At 43.5% G+C, this 24,562-nt stretch overlaps 1 protein-coding gene across 1 annotated transcript in view; it reads left to right on the top strand.

The window, feature by feature from the left end:
• The window catches only part of COL5A2 (collagen type V alpha 2 chain), a 187,401-nt gene that overhangs the window by 128,567 nt on the left and 34,272 nt on the right, over positions 1-24,562 (top strand). Inside the window, exons 18-33 of the mRNA XM_081855923.1 lie at positions 739-792; positions 4,199-4,297; positions 5,316-5,360; positions 6,672-6,770; positions 8,012-8,065; positions 10,354-10,461; positions 11,676-11,729; positions 14,288-14,386; positions 14,946-14,999; positions 16,434-16,532; positions 18,641-18,694; positions 18,813-18,866; positions 19,901-19,954; positions 21,694-21,747; positions 22,617-22,661; positions 23,577-23,675. Coding sequence (XP_081712049.1) covers positions 739-792; positions 4,199-4,297; positions 5,316-5,360; positions 6,672-6,770; positions 8,012-8,065; positions 10,354-10,461; positions 11,676-11,729; positions 14,288-14,386; positions 14,946-14,999; positions 16,434-16,532; positions 18,641-18,694; positions 18,813-18,866; positions 19,901-19,954; positions 21,694-21,747; positions 22,617-22,661; positions 23,577-23,675 — 1,125 coding nt within the window. The remainder of the gene's footprint in view (positions 1-738; positions 793-4,198; positions 4,298-5,315; positions 5,361-6,671; positions 6,771-8,011; positions 8,066-10,353; positions 10,462-11,675; positions 11,730-14,287; positions 14,387-14,945; positions 15,000-16,433; positions 16,533-18,640; positions 18,695-18,812; positions 18,867-19,900; positions 19,955-21,693; positions 21,748-22,616; positions 22,662-23,576; positions 23,676-24,562) is intronic.

Here is a 24,562-nt window from a genome sequence, read left to right as displayed (position 1 = left end):
TTTTGAATTATGGTGCTGGAGGAGACTCTTGAGAGTCCCATGGACTGCAAGAAGATCAAACCTCTCCATTCTGAAGGAAATCAGCCCTGAGTGCTCACTGGAAGGACAGATCCTGAAGCTAAGGCTCCAATACTTTGGCCACCTAATGAGAAGAGAAGACTCCCTGGAAAAGACCCTGATGTTGGGAAAGATGGAGGGCACAAGGAGAAGGGGATGACAGAAAATGAGATGGTTGGATAGCGTTCTCGAAGCTACCAGCATGAGTTTGACCAAACTGCGAGAGGCAGTGGAAGACAGAAGTGCCTGGCATGCTTTGGTCCATGGGGTCACAAAGAGTTGGACACGACTAATGACTAAACAACAACAAAGTACTTTCAAATATCTTGGTTGTAGTTTGCTGCCCTAAGAGATCTATCATGGATTGCTCGCTCCTTGTGAAGAACATTTATTGACATTGGGCAGATGTCCTCGTGGAGCTTGGGTTGGAAGCTGCATGTTGATCAAGCAGCCATGTTCAATCACATTGTAAATTCACTGGGAAAATATGCACAATCATTGGAAAACCAGCCTTTCCCAGAAGAAAAGGCAGTACACATGGTTAGCTAATCATTTTGGTGCAAGTTACCACTTTAAGCTGACTTTTAAATGCCAAGTATGTTTTTCCCCACCATCATGTTGTCTGGTAGAGATGATAAGGAGAACATGTGCTCAATTATGTTTACTATCTCCTTGTTGTAGGGTCCCCTTGGTATTGCTGGTTCACCAGGTTTTCCAGGCATTCCTGGCAGGAAGGTAAGTCATGTTTTGGTTCGATTCTGTTAGGGAAATATCTCTCCACTTTTTCTGTACTGCATCTTCTAATATGCATATTTTTGTTTCAGAACAAGGAGATAAAATATCCCTGGCACCCCAATTCTAAGAAAGTTTACTCAGGAGTAAACCCCCAATGATTCAAAATCAACCATGCCATGCTTTGATTATTTGGTGTAGAAACAATCAGTTCATCCATCATTTGTCGCTAGATCCTGGTCTTAGTGTGCCATCCAAACACGAGCTCGTGGTTTAGCTTTCTCCAAAGTAACCATGAATTATGGCCAGGTGTGTCCTAAGGCTAATGGCTTGTAGTTTGGGAGAGCTGCACCGTGAACCTGGGTTTGGATGACATGCTAAGTCAAACCATGGCTAGGTCAAACCATGCACAGCTTTGCAGCAGGATGGCCAGGGAGGAGCAGCTGCAATGTCCTCTCTGGGAGTCTCCAGCACTAAGCCATGGTTTAGCTTAAAGTGGTGTTGTGAACCAGGCCTATGTATGGGAATAAGGATCAGCTCCTCTCTTTCCTTCTTAGCCTGGACACAAAGAGAACCTGCATTTATTAACTCCTTGCTGAAGCAACTGTGTGAACAGCAAAGACCGCTTTACTGCCAAAGTTAATATGGGCACAGGCTGTTTGAAGTGATACATATGAACATATCCGACAATAATATTAAGAAACGAAGTCACAGAAGAGATTTAAGTGTGCTGTTGAGCGAAGCTTCTATATGCATTGTGTGTCCCCCCCCCCTTTTTAAGGTTTTGAGTGTGGTGTTATTTAGCTGGATAGATCTGGTTGCTGCATCCCTTAGGAAACCGAAACAGCTGGAAGTGCAATTCATTTTAACAGGAGTTGGCAATGCACCTGGGGCTCTTCCTGTGCCACAGAATAATGAACTGCAGAAAAAGCTAAACAGCCAGGTTTTCCTCATTTATATGGTGTCATAAAGCAGCCCTGTTCTCATGCAAAGTTGGTGTTAGCTCATCTTCTCCCATGCTCAACTTTTTTTTTTTTTAAAAAAAAAACCTACAGGAGAGGTCCATTTAGATGAAAGAATTATAATAGTGAAAACACACCCCTATCTTCAACACTAGGATAGTATTAGTTTTTAATAATGCTGGATCTAGTTTCTTTCTTTTATTATTTCATTTTTTTATTTGGCCTCACTGGCAGGCTATAGTTTTCTCACGGTTATTTTTCTAGCATGCTTTTAAACGTTGTATTTAAGAATGTTGGGTTTATAGGAAAGTTGGCGTTCTTTATAGCCTAAAGGCACAAGCAAGTATTTTGAGGAAGAGTCCTGGGAAAAGTACCTACCACTGTATTTTTATTTCAAAGGGTATTTGGGGGGGGGCACTTTCCCAAGGGACTGTATGTTCTGAATAGTTTTAACTGGGAAAAGCATGTAAATATACTGAATTAGTCTGTGTCGGGTCTTACCCTTCATCATTTGCACTTGTTGCTCTGAATTTTCTTTTCATTTCAGCGTCTGTTTCCCCTTAAAGAAACACATTATATGTGTGGGTGTATGCATGTGTGTTGTGCAGACTAGATGGGGCCTAGAAATGGGGCCACTGTTTTTATCGCCCCAACCTGAGCACTTGACCACAAGAGGAGAACTTAAGGGAAATTCTCCTTTCTATGGCGAATTCCAAAGAGTGGTACCTGTTTATCTACTTGCACTTTGATGTGCTTTCGAACTGCTAGGTTGGCAGGAGCAGGGCCTGAGCAACGGGAGCTCACCCTGTCGCGGCGATTTCAACCGCCGACCTTCTGATCGGCAGGTCCTAGGCTCTGTGGTTTAACCCACAGCGCCACCCGCGTCCCGGCAGTGAGGTTAGTGTGTTGCAAAAGCACCAGTGGAGCCAACCCTTGATTGATCAAGACATCATGAGCTCTGCCTGCCCAAATTCCCTATTCTACAGAACTATTAAAGGTTCAGAAGCCCTGTCCTCTTTTTCCACCTGGCCACCCATGTCCTGGAATGTGAAACCCGGCAGTGCTAATAGGGTTGGTCACCTTCCCCAGCTGGGATTAACAGATACTTACTTGTACCGTAAAGGCTTCTTAGTGGGAAGAAAGTTCTTTGCTTTCCTAGCACCCTTCTGTGCTTTCCCCTCTTCCTTACTGTGTGCGCACAAAAGAGAAAGCATTGCTGATGTTGCTCTGCGGAGTGGTGGAGGCTGAGCTGCTGAACTTTTTCTCTGTCCCGAAGTTCTTAAAATCTCATCACCGCAAACATCTGGTAGCCATGTCCTTGGAGAGAACAGTGCAAGGACTAATCAGCCTAGCAGATGTTTTGCGCTGTATTTACAGTTGGCAGTTCTCGCTAAACAATCATTAGTCAATGCACTAATTTAAGGGATTAAGTAACAATCCTTTTAATGGATGGGCGGAAGCAAGGAATAGGGACAGACCGAAACAATGTCGGCATGGGAAGGAACTTGGCGAAAGGCAGCAAGTATGTGGTTTTGGGTTTTTTTTGTTTGTTTGTTTAAAGAAGTGTTGGCTAAGATTCTCACTTTCGATGGAATGATCTCACATTGCATTAAGGGATACACCAAACATATGCAATGTGTCTTCTGCAAGTTTATAGCGTTTAACATGATTTGAAGATTATTTTTATGAACGTGATCGGCCACTAGTAGTGCAACTATCACATGGATTCTGCAGCATCTTTATTTGGAAGTGTTCACTTCCTTATACATGGAAAATTGGAAGTTGGGGAAACTGGATTTTTTAAAAAGGAATTGGCTCCATGGGTGTGTCCCTGTGGCCTCGAACTCACTGCTGCCCTGCCCTGCCCCATCCCCATCTGGCAGGACGCAGGTGGTGCTGTGGGTTAAACCACAGAGCCTAGGACTTGCCAATCAGAAGGTTGGTGGTTCAAATCCCCGTGACGGGGTGAGCTCCCGTTGCTTGGTTCCTGCTCCTGCCAACCTAGCAGTTGGAAAGCACGTCAAAGTGCAAGTAGATAAATAGGTACCGCTCTGGCAGGAAGGTAAACGGCATTTCCATGCGCTGCTCTGGTTCGTCAGAAGCGGCTTAGTCATGCAGGCCGCATGACCAGGAAGCTGTATGCCGGCTCCCTCGGCCAATAAAGCGAGGTGAGCGTCGCAACCCCAGAGTCGGCCACGACTTGACCTAACGGTCAGGGGTCCCCTTTACCCTAACCACACCAGTTTCAGGAGAGTGGTTTCATGGCTGTGTCCCACCACACGAACTTCAACCAGATGCAGGTTTGAGCAGACCAGACTGCTGCACTGCTACAGTGATATTCTCTTTGCAGTTTAATCCCAGAGCTGTCAATCGTTGCCAGCATCTTTCTCTTAATGGTGGTGGTTAATATTCAGAAACAATGCATTTCTCCCCCACCTTTTTTTCAGGGTGAAGCTGGTCCAACAGGTGCACGTGGTCCAGAAGGTCCTCAGGGACAAAGAGGTGAAACAGGTCTGCCAGGTCCTGCAGGAACATTTGGTCTTCCTGTAAGTTCATCAGACTTTTCAATACCTGAGCGTTTCATGAGTCCTACTTTTTGTTGAGGCGGTCTGATCTCTGCTACTACAGGATTGCAAGTGGCAGCTCACACTGAATGTTCCTATTTTAGAACCTTTCTTTTTGACATCTTGGTTTTGATGTAAAGGGATTTGTATGTGTGCATCCATGTGGAAGTATATTCAGGCATGTGAGCTACAATTTGAGACACTCTTCCACAGCGACAGCCAGGCCACAGTTTCCCTGATGTATAATTGAATGCATAGTTCAGGGGTTGCCAACCTTTCTCGGCCCATGAACACATTTGCAAAGAGGAGAAGCTATCATGGGCACCATTCAAAGCCCACAACCTGTTAGATTGCTTGCAGTAGAACACTTCTCTCCAGTCTAATTTCAGTGGCACAGTGGTGGGGCAAGTCCTCCACAGGCAGATGTGCATCTGCAGGAGCCAAGTTGGTGACCCCCTAGCATAGTAAATGGGTCACTAGAGAATTAATAATCTGTAATAGAAAGAAGGGGGAGTCCCAGTAAAGGAAGAATGGATACAAAAGCTTATGAAATATGCAGAAATGGCAAAACTTAACAGAAGAATAAGAAATCGAGATAACAGACTTTTTTTTATATAAAAGAATGGAAATGGTTTGTTGAATATTTACAGATAAATTGCAAACAGATAAAAACATTGGCAGGATTATTGTAATAACCTGCAGATTCATAAGAGTGTATATTTAAAGTAGATAATTAAATGAGCAAATTAAATGAATTTGGATATGAAAAAGATATTAAATATTTTTAATTGGCATCAGCAAATAGTATTAGATCAATTTTGACTGCCTTTGATTTTATTTACAGCTGCAGAGGTGTGTTCATTCTGAGAAATACTGAAATTTCCATTGTTTAAGCTACGTAACATCTGCACATTTTCCTCTTGCTGCCTGTTTTTCAAAGAAGGCGTGAATGAATGCTGAAGCTTGTTGCTAACGATGATATATCTTACTCTCCATTTAGGGCTCCCCCGGTACGGATGGTTCCCCAGGTACAAAAGGGCCATCGGTAAGTGATCATATAAACTACCAAATAGTTTCTGGGCCCAATTCAAAGTGCTGCTTTTGACATAGAAAGCCTTAAATGGCTCAGGACTTCTGTAGCTCAAGGACCGCCTCTCTCCATATGAACCTACCTGGACTCTGAGATATCTTCTGAGGCCCTTCTTTGTGTGCCTCCTCCACGAGATGTCTGGAGGGTGGCAACATGAGAATGGGCCCTTTCTGCTGTGGCTCCCTGTTTCTGGAATGCTCTCTTCAGGGAGTCTTGTCTGGTGCCTTCATTCCATATCTTTAGGCACCAGGCAAAAACCAGGTGGTGATATGATGATGCTGGTGGTGGTGGCATGTCTTTCCTTATTTTTTTAGCTGTTTTTTAAATTTATTTAATCATTTTTTTCAATACAAACAACAACCACAAAAAACACATACAACAAAAACCACAATAACACTAACAACACAATTTAACAATTCAGATTTGAGTACTGATATACCTATAACTACACCTTTTTAACAATATTTCCCCACCTCTCCTCCCCCTACTTCCCACCACTGTCCGCCTTATCGCTTAAGTATTCCTTCCAGATTTCTTCATATTTATCCATTCTTAATTTGCGTTGACATGCAATTCGTTTGTATGTAGCTAGTCTGTCCATATTGTCAATCCATGTGCTCAATGGAATCTTTTTGTGGCTCTTCCAATTCATCACAGAGAGGTTAGGCTGGCCTCAACTAGAGCCAGGGCTTTCTCGGCCGCAGCTCCAATCTGGTGGAACGCTCTGTCACAAGAGACTAAGGCCCTGCGGGACTTGACATATTTCCGCAGGGCCTGTAAGACAGAGCTGTTCCACCAGGCCTTTGGTCAGGGCGCAGCCTGACCCCCTCCTCTGGCAATCTGCACAGAATTTTGCTTAATGGTTGCCATCAATTTGATTTTAATTAATTTTTATAATGAAAGGTTTTTAGAATGTTGGATTATTTTGATTGTTGTTAGCCGCCCTGAGCCCAGCTTCGGCTGGGGAGGGCGGGGAATAAATAAAATTTGTTGTTGTTGTTGTTGTTGTTATTATTATTATTAAAACAAGGTTTTTTTTGCTTCTAATATGGCACTGTACATCCATTTTTTTTGACCCCTTGTAATCTCCCACGTTTCCAGTATATAATTTAGAATTAAATTCAATTCCCCTAAATAACATTTTTTTTATTACTCTTGCATAAACCAGGTGGTGATATGATGATGATGATGATGATGATGATGATGATGATGATGGCATGTCTTTCCTTATGTATATGTTGTCAACCATATTTATATGTCTTCTAGGGCTCTCCAGGCACTTCAGGTCCACCTGGCTCACCAGGACCTCTTGGTTCTCCAGGACCACAAGGCAGCACAGGTCCCCCTGGCATCAGAGGGCAAATGGTAATGATGTTCCCCTCACATTGGAAATGGTACAATATTCTACAGGGTGCTGGTGTTGCTATTGCCAGCTTATAGTGCCTATGATCACTGAGTACCGATGAAATGGAGAGGCAATCATTCTTAGGTATATTCCTACCAGGGCTGAGCCAGAACCTGGAACCAGAAGTGGTGCTAGGGACTTGGAGCTGAGGAACAAAGTCAAGTGTCAAAGCTGAGGAACAAAGCCGAGCGTTTGAATGGAGCAATGCATCAAAACACATCAGGGCCAGGGAGACCATTGCTTCTCAACAGGAAATCTCTCACAGCTCTTACTATTCAAGAGGAACCATTGACCAGCCTGGCTGACCAGAGCCCATGAATGCTTTACTTTCCAGAAGCGAGTTCTGTCATTCACCACACGGAGGGAGCTGCACACAGAGCTGTAGAATTGTAGCATTGGAAGGGCTCCTGAAATGCAGGAATCTTTTGCCCAAAGTGGGGCTCAAACCACTGACCCTCATAGTGTCCCAGCAGACAAAGGCTGCTGGCTCCAGTCTAGGTGGCTCTTGACAATTGGCCTTTATTTTACTGACCCCTCCTTTTCGTAAAAGACATTTCGTTCAAGTGTCCAGACATTTGACAAAACAGCGATTTGTCTGCCCTACAGAACGACTGAGGTACATTTGCGCAGGTGTTAAATAGCACATGAGCCGTAATTTATATCCTGGTACTAAACTGAAAAATATTAGACACATGATACAATTTACTACAGTGGTGTCTCAGTGTCACAGTGTCACTGCTAGTGTGTCATTGAGAACAGGGTATATAGAGGTATATAGAGTAGATCAGCAGATGTTCAGAGGAGTTCAGCGCCGTGCCAAGGTGATCATTTAGTCAGTGCAAGCATTTTGGCTTGCCAGAAGAAATGATTCCTCTTCTCCTCACCCTACGGGATGTTCTGAGGGTTCTCCTAACCCCTGAGCCAATTTTGGATGGCGAGGAGAGGGGGGAGGCCCTAATACACAAGTGGAAGTCAATGTACAACGCTTCTGTTGACAGGACTGTAGTAGAATCCAACCAATTACCAATAATTCACAAAAAACATTGTGATTTTATTTAAATGACTTTCCTTAAAAAAGAAAAAGAAATCTAACACAATGTTTTCTAACATTAAATGTTATCATCGGTCAGTGTTATCCCTATCATGCTTGACAAACCCAACGGCACTGATTACTGTTTTAATGGCAGATATTTACTTTCAGGGAGATCCTGGTGTGCCCGGTTTCAAAGGAGAAGCAGGCCCTAAAGGTGAACCGGTAAGTCTTCCAAACATATCTTCTAGGAGCTATCCTTATATTTTCCTCTTTCAAAAGAACACATTTCCCTCTCTAACATACTTCAGACTTGATTGCACAATCTGTTGCACCTGTTGGCTTTGAAGAAACAATGTTAACCTTGACCTTGGGAATTTTTTGGGCTTCAGGAATCCTACTCTGCTTAAGTGGATGATTCCAAGATTTAAAAACACACCTCATAATTTAACTCCATGTACTGAAGGGACGTGGGTGGTGCTGTGGGTTAAACCGCAGAGCCTCGGACTTGCCGATCAGAAGATCGGCAGTTTGAATCCCCGTGACGGGGTGAGCTCCCGTTGTTCGGTCCCTGCTCCTGCTAACCTAGCAGTTCAAAAGACATCAAAGTGCAGGTAGATAAATAGGTACCACTCCGGCGGGAAGGTAAACGGCATTTCCATGCGCTGCTCTGGCTCTCCAGAAGTGGCTTAGTCAGGTTGGCCACATGACCCAGAAGCTGTATGCCGGCTCCCTCAGCCAGTAAAGCGAGATGAGCGCCACAACCCCAGAGTCGGTTACGACTGGACCTAATGGTCAGGGGTCCCTTTACCTTTACCTTACTAAAGGAAAAAATAGCTGCAAATATAACATACAATTCCATTAAGAACAATGGATTCATTAACTGGAAATGCATGAGCAACTTGTGCTCTTTCCATTTTATATGTGTGTGTGTGTGTGTGTTTGTGTGTATGTATTATACACCCACACACCCACGCACGCACACCCACACACACGCACACCCACACACGCACACCCACACCAAATGCCTCACAAGAGAAGTAAATCCAAACATTGTTCTAATTACTGCAATTTGCTGATGCATTGCATAGTTCTGACACTGCGTCTGTCAACAAGGGCTTCAGATGACCTTGACTATAAAAGATCAGACGTGGCTGTGACCTGGGAGCACAACACATCAAATTACTTCCGAATAAACATGCACAGGTTTCATAAGCATGCTGATTGGTTATAGTTAATACATCCGTAATAAGTATACACTGCACTGTATCACTTGCATGCAGCATCCGCTCATAAACAAATCTAACTCCACTTAATTTTATTTACAATTGCAAAAATATAGTCAGGTAAAATGCATTGTGTAGTTAATCTGGTGAAAGATTGCCTTAGATACAACTTTGGGGTGCCCAAGATGGCTTTTTCTGCTGGTCAATGAAAAATGATCAGCAATAGCATTTGCGGGACCCCTGATTTTGACTAGTGTTTGTGTCAGATATGTTGAATTCTCCAAGCTGGAGGCAATGGTGACACTTAGGACAGTGTACATTAAAAAACAAACAAACTCAAATACCTACCTACTTACCTAACCAACCACATTTGTATTCTCCTCTTCTTCCAAGGAACTGAGAACAGCATAAATGGGGGGGGGGGGGCTTCAACCTAAGTTATTATCTCTTGTGAGGTTGGTTTGACTGGTTGATAGTGGCTTGACCAAGACCACCTGAGATCTTTGTGGTCATTGTGATCAGGAATTTGAAATCTTGTCTCACTAGTCTAATCCTAACATTCTATTCACTTGTCCAGTAGCACCTTCAAAACCAGCTAAGTTTGTTCCGGGTGTAAGCTTTCATGTGCATACACACTTCAGGTATCTGAAGAAGCGTGCATGCACACAAAAACTTAATTTTTATTTATTTCTTTCAACTGCGTCAGACCAACGTGGCTACCTACCTGATCCTATTCACTGCCAGTTGCATGTAGATTCTCTGAATCACTGCTTTACTATCAAAGTTAACCTCCAAACCAACGTAGGTGGAATTGTTCTGTAGATAAATGATCGTTGTGTTGCTTAGGAATTTGCTTCCCATGTTTACAGCTGAGTTTTGAAAATGCACATTATTCATTTAGCTTGTGTATACAGAAACACAATTTTGTTCTGAAAGGAAGGTTTATGGATATATTACACAATTAGTAATGATAGAATTCTGAGTAATTATAGAATTAATTCCCTCTAATGCTGTTTGGCCTGTGTTCCAGAATTGCCGGAACATTAGAATTTATGCAAGCATGGAAACAACCGTAAAGGATTATTATAGAAATGCAGTCCATTCAGGCATCCTTCATGCAACATTAGCTTCTGCTGCTGAAACGGAAAAGGAAACACAGCATTTTAAACATACAGCCATGGCTATCTGTCGTGTTGGAAATGAATGTTTGTCTTTGTATGCCTGATTATATGAATGACTCATGGGTACTTGCATATCTTTTAAAAATTGATTTTTCTTCTCCTCTAGGGTCCACACGGCCCTCAGGGTCCAATTGGCCCTGTTGGTGAAGAAGGGAAAAGAGGTCCTCGTGGCGACCCAGGGTCAGTTGGCCCTCCTGGACCTGTGGGAGAAAGGGTAAGGAAGAAAACAAATTAAAAAGCAAACGAAGACCTAAGTAGCTTTGCCTAGATTCTGTTCAAAAGCTCCAGGCTGGTTTCTTTTTGTTCCCGAAGCATAAAACCCACATTTTATAAACTACTGTGGTAAAATTGCAATAACTGACAATTTGACTGTCCTGTGTCTGGAGGTGGTTGGAGGATGGATGGCGGCTAACAGAATGAGGTTGAATCCTGACAAGACAGAAGTACTGTTTTGGGGGGACAGGGGGCAGGCAGGTGTGGAGGACTCCCTGGTCCTGAATGGGGTAACTGTGCCCCTGAAGGACCAGGTGCGCAGCATAGGAGTCATTTTGGACTCACAGCTGTCCATTGAGGCGCAGGTCAATTCTGTGTCCAGGGCAGCTGTCTACCAGCTCCATCTGGTACGCAGGCTGAGACCCTACCTGCCCGCGGACTGTCTCGCCAGAGTGATGCATGCTCTAGTTATCTCCTGCTTGGACTACTGCAATGCACTCTATATGGGGCTACCTTTGAGGGTGATCCGGAAACTGCAACTAATCCAGAATGAGGCAGCTAGACTGGTGACTGGGAGTGGCTGCCAAGACCATATAACACTGGTCCTGAAAGACCTACATTGGCTCCCAGTACGTTTCTGAGCACAATTCAAAGTGTTGGTGCTGACCTGTAAAGCCCTAAACGGCTTTGGCCTTGTATACCTGAAGGAGCATCTCCACCTCCATCATGAAACATGAAATTTATTACGGTCAGAGACCAGCTTGTGAAACACAAATGGAACTACAACCCCAAAAACAATACAAACATTTAAAACAATATACAATGATGGATTTTAAGTTTAAAAATGCGGTAGGCATATAAACACATAAAAACTTTAAGATAGACTACCATAGAGAAATGACCCAGTGGATCAGAGTTTGGGAATTTTCTTAACAAACTATATTGAATTGGGGGGTTGTCTGCGCCTAAAGAACCACCCGCATCATAATTTTTGGAGCAATCGTCATGGATCTTTGCAATTACCAAATTACAAATGATCTGTGTTTTACATTTGTGCAATCTGCAGTTTTGATATTATTATTTTTAAAATTTCTATATAGCTTTATATTTTTAAGAAAAATCTCAAAGCGGTTTACAGCAATAAACATTTGCAAGCAATGTCTAGATATTTAATCCATTTCTAAAAAAATAAATGGCACGTCTTTGATTCTGTAGGGTCCTCCTGGAAATCGTGGCTTTCCAGGTTCCGATGGCTTGCCAGGACCAAAGGTAAGTTGGCATGAAAGACTGTTCATTGTAGTTAAGTGAAGTATGTAGATTAAGGCACTTAATAATGGGAGGTAGGCTTAGTAGAAATGCTGGATTATCATGGTGGAATTACATGCCCCGGTGTCGCAGCCACCCGCTGCCCCATATCCAAAGAAATGACACACAGCAATGGTTTGGATCAAACCAGGCCACAAATTTATTGACTGCAGATGTCAGATGTTTGGCATAGGCATTGGGTGCAACCGTTGATATCCAGTATATTTACTGGAAGTAAAAATTGGGTCAACCCGATGACATGGAGGTCCTATGACATATATCAAACAGGAAAACTCCTGTGGGGTTACTGACTTGACGAGTGCTATGGCCTAGCCGCTGTCTGGATGTCTGGACAGAAGCAGCTCCCTTTCATGGCTCGACAGGAGAAGAAATAGGAAAAGTAGACCAGAGGTTCTTCATGTATGCCACGACTGCTGCTAGAATTTTGGTAGCCCCAAAATGGAAAATACAGGAACTACCAACATTGGAGGAGTGGCAGACAAAAATGGTAGAATATGCGGAATTAGCAAAACTGACCTACAGGATTCATAACCAAGTTCAGAAGAGAATGGAGTAAATTTGTGGAATATATAAGTAATAATTGTAGAAGTTTAAAGACTGTAGCAGGATTAAAATAAATCTTAGGATGTGGATAGGATATTGTCAAGAAACGGAGGAAAGTAAAGTGTAAAATGGAAACCTGCTGAAGGGAGGGAGGGAAGTCTGCGCTCGGCAGAGCAATGGAAAATAAGTGGATATAAGATTATGGAACTTTACTGTATTTGTTTTGTTTGTATTGATGTTAAAGAAAAGCCAATAAAAATGCATTTAAAAATAAATAAATAATGGGATACCCCTGAGTTGAGGAGGGGCAGGCAGAGGCTACAGCCTCCCCTCCGACCAGGACTAAGGCTTACCCAATGCCTAAACCGCCAAACTTATGACTATTGCTATGAGGTAGGCAAAACCACCAGACATGACCAACTGGTGTGGTGGAAAATTCCTGTTCAGCCCCGAATACGGTGATCAACAATGCCTATCGCGAGGTCAAGCACAGCACCAATTGCCAAAGATAAGGGAAGGCGGGTGGGAGACCCAATGAGGAACGTTCTGCGGAGGGAGAGGCAGGTCAACTTATATATCCAAGGAGAGGACCCAAGTGAAACCTGTAGGCTCAGTTGGTCCCACCCTCCGGGAAGAGCCTGTGTCCTAGCTCGCCCATGATTGGCCAGTTTGCAGGCAGGCTTGCATCCGGCTTAATGGCTGGCGTGGAAGACCGTTTGGCTCCTTGCTGGCTGGGAAACCCCTGCAGTTGCACCACATCGGACTGCACAGGTCATTGGCAGAGGAAGGGGGTGCAGTGGGTACGGGCCGCCCCGGGTGTCATCCCTGAGGGGGGTGAAATCGCTGCTCTGCCCCCCGGGATGCTCGCCACCTCTGGCACAGGGAGAGGTGTACTGGGTCCCAATACCGCCAGACCTTTAAGGGTAAGCAGACTTCTTTGACATATATACAGCCGTACCTTGGAAGTCAAACACAATCTGTTCTGGAAGTCTGTTCGACTGCCAAAATGTTCAGAAACCAAAGTACTGCTTCCGATTGGCTGCAGGAAGCTCCTGCAGCCAATCGGAAGCCGCAGAAGCCCCATCGGAAGTTTGGGTTCCAAAGGACGTTTGCAAACCGGAACACTCACTTCCAGGTTTGCGGCATTCGGGAGTCAAAATGGCTGAGGACCAAGGTGTTCAGGATCCAAGGTGCAACTGTATAGTTATTTGTCCCTTCTCAGCGCATCTTCATTTGTACGAACTCCTATGTTGTTAATAGGGCACATGTTAGAGTGCATAGGTATTTGCCCACATTTTTGTTTTTGCTTCAGAATTTTTATTCGGCCTTTTTTCACTGGCCAATAGGATTTCTGAGGAAAACGAGTGCTTTTTAAATGAATTCTGGATTGGCTTTATTGTAATATACCTCTCAGAAATAAAATCCTGTGGTAGACACACTCACACTCCCTTTAATTACCGTATTTTTCGCCCTATAGGACGCACCGTCCCATAAGGCGCACCTAGTTTTTTGGGGGGAAAATAAAGGGGAAAAATTATTTTCACCCCCAGGCGCGGGGCTGGGGCGGGGGAGGCCCGAGCTTCCCCCGCCCCAGCCCCCAAACAGGCAGCTCTCTGCAAGCCGTGGGAGCCCAGCGCTGGCTCCCGCTGCTTGCGGAGAGGTCCGCGAAGCCTGGACGCACTGAGCTCAGCGTGTGCAGGCTTCGGCATGCAGGCAACTCTCCGCAAGCAGCGGGAGCGCTCCCGCCGCTTGCGGAGAGGTCCGCGAAGCCTGCAGAGTGAGAGGGGTCGGTGCGCACCGACCCCTCTCGCTCTCCAGGCTTCAGCGAAAGCCTGCATTCGCCCCATAGGACACACACACATTTCCCCTTCATTTTTGGAGGGAAAAAGGTGTGTCCTATAGGGCGAAAAATACGGTATGTCCACCACTGACTAATGTGACTTGGCTTTCCCTTGCAGGGCGCTCAAGGAGAACGTGGGCCTGCAGGAGCTTCTGGTCCTAAAGGAAGTCAAGGTGATCCCGGTCGCACAGGAGAACCAGGCCTCCCAGGTGCCAGGGTAAGATAACTCGTTTTCTCATTTCCAAGGGACAGAGGTGAATGGTCAGTTCAGGACGTCTGAAGCTTAGACTGATTTGAGAAGGCCCACCAACATTTTCTGCTGTAAAATCTGCTAGGCATTTCATTGGCTGGTAACGTAAAAGAAGTTTTAGTGGGAGAATTCCGAACATCATATAGAGATAGATGTATAGAATTCTTCAGTCTGTGGAATTCTGTGGAGGGCTTTGTCTTTTTTATAGCTCAATATGGTGATATAGCTAAAATAATGTGATAATACAGGTGGTGACCTTTTCAGATGCATTCAGCTGATGCACAATTGATGGCATGTGGGTCCTTTTGGACCCAGAAAAAGGCAGAAAGGGGTAGAATGGGGCAGAACAAGGGCAGGGCAAAGCAGAGCACAATGAGGGGGCTGGAAATGGAACCCCTGCATGGAATGGTTGCCCCCTGTATTATGAAAATGTCTAAATATGCCTTATGAATATACGTGACTTGGAGCTGAATCTAGCAGTCAAGTGCTAAAACGGATGCTGTTTTGTAATATCTTCCTTTTATAGGGTCTTACAGGGAACCCAGGTGTTTCAGGTCCAGAAGGAAAATCTGGACCCTTGGTAAGTACATTTAGACATCTCTAGGGGATGGGATTTGGTTGACTGTGCTCTGGACTTCCTCTTGGTTCACACTTGGTGCTGACCTTTAAAGCCCTAAATGGCCTCAGCCCAGTATACCTGAAGGAGCATCTCCATCCCCATTGTTCAGCCCAGACACTGAGGTCCAGTGCTGAGGGCCTTCTGGCGGTTCCCTCACTGAGAGAAGCAAAGTTACAGGGAACCAAGCAAAGGGCCTTCTTGGTAGTGGCGCCTGCCCTGTGGAATGCCCTCCCATCAGATGTCAAAGAAATAAACAACTATATGACATTTAAAAGACATCTGAAGGCAGCCCTGTTTAGGGAAGTTTTTAATGAATGATGTTTTAATATATTTTTAATCTTTTGTTGGAAGCCACCCAGAGTGGCTGGGGAAACCCAGCCAGATGGGCAGGGAAGAAATAAATTATTATTATTATTATTATTATTATTATTATTATTATATTACTTTACATAGGGAATATGCTGGCTAAAGTTGTCAGTCCAAGGCTGCTTCCAGACGGGGGCATAATATTGCAATTGGGTCATTCAGATACTGCAAAAAGGTTGTTGGCCGCAGGTGGTGGGTTGTTGTCATGGCTTTTAAAAAGCTCGCTGGGCTTTTTGTAGAAAGCGTAAATGCAGATTGATCAGGGAAAATATGAGCTTGCATTTTGACAATGTCATGTGGATGCTTTAAAAAAATTAAATGCATGAGCAGCACTAATCCAAAGAATTTAGATATAACACTTTAAATACTGAATGGGATAGCCTACTGAATACTGACCACAGATGGATTTAATGAAAGATAGTTATAATCTGCGGCTGCAGTCTTGCATACGCACTTACGTATGCGTGTGTCTCATCGAATGCAGCAACTAAAAATTATTGTATGATTTAAACTTTGATTTTTTTATTCAACAGATTATAATGATGGAACTCACAACTGTCCCCCCCCTTAATGCTTGAAACTGCTATGATTTAAATTATGTCTCTATGGCATCTGCATGTGAAATCAGAAACACAAACTACAGAATGCAATCTACAAAATACATACACCTGCTCAGTTCATGGGGCTAATGGGGAATTGGTCCAACAAGAACTACTGTAAAGAATATTGGAATAATTGCCCCAAACTCTTCTGGAGAACTACAGTTTCCCCCGCATCCCTGTTTTATAGCCTATGTTATGAAAACATTATCTTCCCTTTCCTTATCAACTGCATGGCTTGCATTAAAGAAGGTATTAGATTCAGATTTCTTTCATCTTTCTGCCTTCCGCATTCCTTAAAGGCTCTGCAGTAGTTTGTGCAATGGTTCTGAAGGCCATGTGTACATGGCTGTCTTTAAGGGAAGAAACCGGACCAAATTTGTTTAATATTTCAGCATTAAATGCTTGGGGTTTTTGTTTTGTTTTGCAGGGAGCTCCAGGAGAAGATGGGCGACCAGGCCCAGCGGGTCCAATAGGAATTCGAGGCCAGCCGGGTAGCATGGGTCTCCCTGGGCCAAAAGGCAGTAGTGTATGTATTATTTCTTTATCTACAAGGTATTTTGGAAAGTGGTTTGTCTGATGATTGTCTATAACACCTCTTGTGAGATCATTGTCAAACTTGTCCTCATGGTTATCAAGATGAAGGAGCTGGCTTCCATCTATGTTTGGGTGCAATCGGACGCCATTTTGAATAACGATGGTGAACAAAAATGTTCCAGACTGCACTGGTTTAGACACCTCTGGAGATAACACTGACAAATTTGGCACAACCATTTCCCACACCGAGGAGCGGATTGTGATGTATGTTCGCGAAAGGTCAGATTCATTTCGAATCAAGATGATGGATTGAAATGTTCCAAACTACACTGATTGGGACACCTCTGCAGATATTTGACAAACACACATGGATCTGCTTTGCCTTGGTGAAAACCTAGAGAAAACAATGTCTCTGTTAGTTTAGAGTTCCAACACCGGGCATTTTGTTTGAGACCATACAGGGATTTCTTGAGAGCACAAACCAATCCCTTCTTTACCTGTACTCCATCATGTGGTAGCATATCAATTGACTCACCCAGGGCCCCAGCAGAAAATGCTGTGTTCACATCGTGATGTGAAACATGCATTTTCTCCTCTGCAGCAATTTTGAGTATAAGCCTAATGCTCTCATTACTTGACGCTGGGTGAGTAGGATTCATGATAGTCTTGACCTGGTAGCAGAGGATGGTTATGAACATCCTGTCTCTGTCACTTCCCACATTGTGGAATGAGATCATACACAGTCATGTGATTAAAAAAACCCCAATCCCATGACTGCAAGCATGGGAAAAGAATCCTAACAGTGTCCATGATTTGGCACGATGGTTCCTGAGATGGAGAAATGGGATTTGATGGACCAAACTGTTCCAAACTGCATTGAAGGCAGCTTGGTAAACAGCAGTCATGGAGTGGGAGCCGGTGGAGTTGTCATCAGTGGGAATGGCTGGGACCTGAACCTCAGTGGTCCATGAGACGTATTGGAGGCAATGCTGTGGGAGAGTGAAAGGGCCAAGATGGAAAGGCAAGCTAGCATTGCACAGCTGCCAAGCACATACAGCAGCTGTGCAGGAGCAGCTCACCGAGGGTGCAATCCTGTTGCCTGTAGGAGTCTGCTTTGCCATTGTGTTCTGTCCAGGGAACATGTTGCAGAGCAGCACCCAGCAGAATGTAGCCCTCCTCTCTGCGGAGGGTGGTTGCAGGGGTGGGGAACATACGGTATTTTTCGCTCCATAAGACGCACCCGGCCATAAGACACATCTAGTTTTCAGAGGTGCTATGATGCTCATATACTGCTTGTGGGCTTCCCACAGGCATCATGCTGGCCACCGTGTGGCGACAGTGCTTGCCATTGTCTCTGTGCAGCACCCCTTCAATGAAGCAGGAGGAGGAACAGAAGGGGCTCCGTTCCTCCTCCCGCTTCACAGGAGAGGTGCTTCGCTGAAGGGGCGCTGCGCAGCTCTCCCTCTCTGTGCAGAGCCTCTCCTGCGAAGCGCCATTCGCTCCATAAAGCGCACTCACATTTCCCCTTACTTTTTAGGAGGAAAAAAGTGTGTCTTATGGAGCGAAAAATATGGTAGCATCTCATGCTGCTTCCCCCTCCTGGCTGTCTAGGGTTTAAAAAGCCCTAGTTAAAAATTAGTCACATCCCTTAAAATAATTTGGGGCTGGATCCTGGTTGAGTGTTTCCCTGGTTGACCAGCATCAGGTCACTGGATGGGAGCCATGTACGGCCCTATAAACCAACAAATTCCCTTATCCCTTTATAAATCCCAACATATATCTATAGAATCATAGAATTGTAGAGTTGGAAGGGACCCTAAGGATCATCTGGTCCAACCCCTTGCAATGCAGGAATATTCAGGTGTCCCATATGGGGATCAAACCTGCAACCATGACGTTATCAGCACCATGCTCTAACCAACTGAGCTATCCAACTGACTGCCCATCCATCCATCCATCCGTCTGTCTATTCCTGAGCAGTGCTGTGTACGTCCTGCTAGTGTCTTAATAGTTTACACTGATATATCAAGCTGGCTACATTTTGACTTACAATAATAGAAACATAAATAATATACTCCCCCCCTTTTTTTGGCAAATTAGGGAGACCCTGGAAAACCTGGAGAAGCAGGCAATGCTGGTGTCCCAGGGCAGAGAGTAAGTATTATTATTTTTAGTATTTTTCATTGTCTGAATACAACAACCTTTCGCTTTGCCACAGACACATATGCATATGTGTTCGCCAAATCACTATTCTTTTATTATATTATTTTAGGGAGCTCCTGGAAAAGATGGCGAAGTTGGCCCTGCTGGTCCCGTTGGTCCGCCTGTAAGTTTCCAAGCAAAGCTATATGAGTAAATTATTCTGGTATCCCTTGTTTGGCATGAATGCTTCCCCAAAGTGAGAATACTGGTCATACTATGAATTTTCTACTTTGGTGACTATAATTTGAGCTATTTGTCCACACAAATGTATATGTCTGATTCCCTGATACATTTGTGTTTTTTTATATAAGTCTATCAGAAGGATTATGGGACGGGACATTCATGAATACGGACATATGTCAAAATGTGACGTAGGTTGGAGTGAAGACCAAGAGGCATAGGACTGTTGTATGAGCAGGTGGAAGATAAAGACTGCAGATGTTACAAATATCACTAGGGGAATCTTTCCAGTTTCTCCCCCTCTTGTAACTTTGTCAAAATTAGAAGAACAGGTGTCTTATTCTATTCCTGCTATTGACTACTGACACTTAAGCAATATATTGTAAGATTAAGTTTGGACCCCAATTTGATGCTTCGAAAAACTGACCGATTTTGTCTGTAACTCTTCGGAGGCTGCCCAGTTTGAGTCTGGTCCAAATCCCAGTTTGGGGGGGGGGAATGAGTCTCTGTGCCTTCACTTTCACTATTTCGGGATTTTTTTTCAAACCCAGTTGTCTCTCCTGGGTGGGTGAAGCCTACCAAATTACAGGCAAATAGGTCCAAGAGTTTTGGTACTGAGTAGCTTTACATACACATACAAACACACACATGTGAAAATATTTTATTTTTGGGTGGGGGAGAAGAATTGGGTTAACTCTGCAGCCTTGACATCTCATTATGAGACATGGGCATAGCCAAGGGGGTGGGCAGGGGGCAGCTGCCCCCCTCCAAATCAATACAAATCTGAGGTTTTGCCCCCCTAAAAAAGCTTGACCCCTTAACAAAAATCCTAGCTATGCCCATGTTCTGAGAGGTAAAATCTTGCCAAGTTTCAGAAGAATAGCTGCAGTGGTTTTCATGCAAGGTAGCGGGCGTGGTTAAAAATGATAAACTTCCCTACTGTTTTAGTAAAGAATGCAATTGTTTGTTTCTTTTTAGGGACTAGCAGGAGAAAGAGGGGAACAAGGTCCCCCGGGTCCTACAGGTTTCCAGGTGAGTATTTATCAAATTTATTTTCAATTTAACCTACCGAAGGGCTTTTGAGTGCACACAGCATTAAATAAAAGAAAGAAATATCAACTAAAATAATAAAAAACCATGTTCGTAAAGCACCCCATGCTTTCTGAACCCTAGTCACTGTGAGTGTGGTGCAAAGGAATCATGTAATTGGGAAATATCTAATACAGTGGTACCTCGGGTTACAGACGCTTCAGGTTACATACACTTCAGGTTAAAGACTCTGCTAACCCAGAAATACTACCTCGGGTTAAGAACTACCTCGGGTTAAGAAATACTACCTCGGGTTAAGAACTTTGCTTCAGGATAAGAACAGAAATCGTGCAGCGGGGGCACAGCAGCAGCAGGAGGCCCCATTAGCTAAAGTGGTGCTTCAGGTTAAGAACAGTTTCAGGTTAAGAACAGACCTCCAGAACAAATTAAGTTCTTAACCCGAGGTACCACTGTAATGGCAATGTTCATAGCATTATACACCAGATGCAACCTAGTTATACACCAGATGCAACCTAGCCTCAAAACAGTATGCTCTTATGGATTACAATTTGTCCTCGTTGATTAAAATTGACACTCACTGATGGGAATCTCTGGTCCGTGAGCCAAATTGGGCTCAACAGGCCTCCCAATTTGGCCTCTAAGGCTGCTTTGGGCTGGCTGTGCCACCTGCCCCTCACCTGACATTGTATGGCATGGGGCAGGAAAAGACGGCATTGCAAAGGAACAATGGGAAGCCTTAGAGTATGCTCCTTATTTATTGTTCCTTTGTAGCACTGACTTGCCTTTTGTGCTGTTTAAATCTGGCACCGGATGCAACTATTGCTGTCCTTTTGGACGTGATTGTATCTACCTGACATCATATAACATCAGGTGATTGACATGTAGAAAGCCCCACCCACCTGTCCAGCACTCCGAATGAAAGTGGTTCCCCACCCCTGAGTTAAAAAATTATTAAACTGATAATGTTTTGCAGCCCTATCATAAAAAATGTCAACTTTCATATCCTGCGAAGAGGAGGTACTTTAGCAAAAATGGAACAATCCATTACATTTTTCAGTTTATATATGCAGTGGGGCTGATATCCTATACCACCATTCCTGGATGCAAATTATTATTATTATTATTATTATTATTATTATTATTATTATTATTTATACCCCGCCCATCTGAGTTTCCCCAGCCACTCTGGGCGGCTCCCAATCAAGTGTTAAAAACAGCACAGCGAGTACATTTCTTTTCTCAGGTTACTCACGATTGCTCTGTTGCAAAGGTTTCCAACTGGTGGTCCAAGGACCCCAAGGGGGTCTATGTAACCCACCCAGGTACATACCCGTCAACAGTCCAAGACACCCCATTTTGAGGGGGCCATGCTCTTGCGCGAGAGCATGATGCCCCAAAACGCACACGATAGTGAGGATGCGCGTCTCGTGTGAGATCGTGTGGGTCATGTAGCTCAGGCAGGCGTGTGACCCAGAAGACACACATCCTGGTTCTGCACTGGGACATGTTGGAGGGTATGGTGGCACCATTCACATAACAAAAGATGTCAACATTTTCAAAAGTAGAGGGTCCATGGCTGGGTTTTTGAAAAACAGGGGGTCCACAGTACTTAGCTAAGTGGAAATCACTATCCTATTGTAGTCCACATAAAATACCAGAGACAATCCTTCCATTGTGTTTTCCTAGATGTCCAGTGACCTTTCTGCTCATTTTTCCCACAGGGTTTACCTGGTCCTCCAGGTCCTCCAGGCGAGGGCGGAAAGCCAGGTGATCAGGTAACTATGTTTTAAATTCCTTCCCCCTTTTCCTGTGGTTCCTTAAATTTATTTTTTCATATCTTCTGCATATCCAAATTCATTTAACTTACTCATTTAATTATCTGCTGTAAATATAGACTCTTATAAAACGGCAGGTGATTACAATAATCCTGCTAATGTTTTTATCTGTTTACAATTTATTTGCAAATATTCAATAAACCACTTCAAATCTTTTATAAAAAGTTTGTTATCTTGATCTCTTATTCTTTTGGTAAGTTTTACCATTTCTGCATATTCCATAAGTTTTTGTATCCGTTCTTCCTTTACTCAGACTTCTGCTTCTTTCCATTTTGGGGCAAGTAACATTCTTGCTGCTGTAGTAGCATACATAAATAAATTTCTACACAATTTTGGTAGTTCTGTCCCTATATTTCCCAAAAGAAAATATTTTGGGTTTTTAAAATAAAAGTTATTTTGAACATCCTTTTCAATTCATTATATATCATTTCCCAGTAAGCTTTAACCTTACTACAAGACAAATTTTAAAATGTTAAATGGATTGTAAAATTAATGAAAAGTATAAATTTGAAAAGTATAATTAAATAAAAACAAAAACAAGCAAACGATGTTTTAACTTGCCATTCATAAGTTAGGTTGCTTTATAACATTCTTTTGCCATTTCATGTGTTATAGTGCAATATCTCCTGTGTTTACAATATGAATCAATTCCTCGTCCTTTTTTGGGCTGGTATATTTTCAGCATGAACAACTTCACTTCAGAACAATGCTTTTATAGCCAGCCTAACAATGATGAATAGAAAGAAAAAGTTTCCCTGGATTTTCTCTGTTTAGTAGTCAGTAATGATTTATTTGCTCTCCTCTTATAGGGTGTTCCTGGTGATCCTGGAGTTACAGGCCCTTTGGGTCCAAGGGTAAGCTGTGCTTTTGCTTTTGTTCTGAAACTGTTAACCATAGTTTCTTGGTTTAGCCAAAAAGGTAAACCAGTGCTATTTTTCTAGAAAAAGAGGTGCCGGAACTCACCATGAACTCCCCACTTGTTCTCTTATAATGGCAATGGTGTCCACCTGAGGGGTGTTGGGAAAAAAAAGCCCTGCGGGAAGCTATAGTTAATGGAATACTTCCTAGTTTGTTTGGTCACTCACATGAAGGTCAAAGCAAAATATGATTGTCTGAATATGACTCTTGTATTTTCAGTTTGTTCATATGTCTATATGTTTACACTGCTAGTTACATTTCTATACCGTTTTTCCTCCATGGAGCTTAAAGCAGCACACATGTGGCTGCACTCCCAAGCTCATCTCCCATTCAGGTACCGGCTAGGCCTAGATCTTCTTAGCTTTAGAGATGAAAGTACATCAGGTAGCAGCAAACTATTCTATGTGACCCAGTGTTGGTGTCACAGTTTCAACTAGTAATGACACTTCAGCAACTTGTGGCAATTGTGAGGAACTCTTTGACTTACCATTTGTGTGGCATATGAGGCCTTTGCATAAAATGTGCAGTGTCAGCTGAAACATTTCTGCTCTGTAATAAAGATATAGTACTAAACCACGTTTCCCTTATCGATTGCCTTTTCACAGGTGAGGGCACTTGCACCTGTTTCTTGCGCAAGGGAGTGAGTGGAGAAGGGAAAATTCAGGCCTAGCATAATATGCTGTACAAAATGTCACCAATGTCAATGATGGATTATTCTTTAAACTCTATTTTTGTACAACTCATATCCAGTGTCTACAGAATTCACTATCTCCTTGTCCTGTAATAATTATGAGCATTACAGCCAGCAAACCCAGAGTGGCTAGATAATTGCTTAATATGTCTATTTCCAGGGTGAACGTGGCAATCCAGGTGAGAGAGGAAATCCAGGAGCGTCTGGTCTTCAGGGGGAAAAGGGAATGGCTGGAGGTCAAGGTCCTGATGGTCCAAAGGTAATTTTGTGTGTGTGCGTCCTATTCAAAACTGACAAGGGCAAACCAGCATGTACAAAACAATTACGTTCTGGAAAAATCCAGCAAGATGCTGGTCAGATGATGATCCTATCAAATTTTAGTAGGTGACTAAGGAAGCTGAGAATACACAGGAAAGTTAAATATTAAGGGACAATTTAAATCATCCATTTCATATAATGGTACGGTGGAAGTCTTTCCTGTCTTAACCTTGGTACAGATGTGGCCCACATCATGCTCTTTCGTGTTGCACAACTAACCAAGGTAGCTGACATTGCCTTGCAGAAAAGTTTATAATTTACTTGTCCACAAAAATGGCGACTTGCTCTTTGTGTACACCTGTGTTGCTTGTGCTTTAAAAGAAAAAAGAAGCAGTTCTCTTCTAGTTTAAATGAACTTCCTTGCTTGGTCACTCATAGGCAATTCTTGCTCACCACTGGCAGTTGTATGTCTGTCTACAAGCCTGGACTAAAGAGCACAGCTGTGATTTTAATCCCCACCCCCAAATTGGCAGAATAGGCCCATCTTTTAGTAGTATTGTATCATTAACCTCAGGAGAAATCTACTTGGCTCCCTGTTGGTCAGGAGCCCTGCATTTATGTAATCCATTCCCTTCTTGTATATAACCCACATTTTCCAGGGATATGTGACTAGATTGGGTTTGCAAGTGTGTAGCTTCGCCCAGCCAAACACAAGCTTCCAGCTATATATTGTGATCTGCTGTTTATATGGTATCAGTCAGGCAGTAAACCCGGAACATTTTCCAACCCTGGCATGTTGCCATTTGTGGCTGGTGGGATTCATTCTTACTGGTGGGCCATGGATTGGGAAGATCTGGACTAGAACTAGGTTTAGGAGAAACATACAAG

The sequence above is a fragment of the Podarcis erhardii genome (assembly GCF_964252035.2).
Source record: "Podarcis erhardii genome assembly, chromosome: 1".
NCBI lineage: Eukaryota > Metazoa > Chordata > Lepidosauria > Squamata > Lacertidae > Podarcis > Podarcis erhardii.
This window is presented reverse-complemented; position numbering and strand designations above follow the sequence as displayed.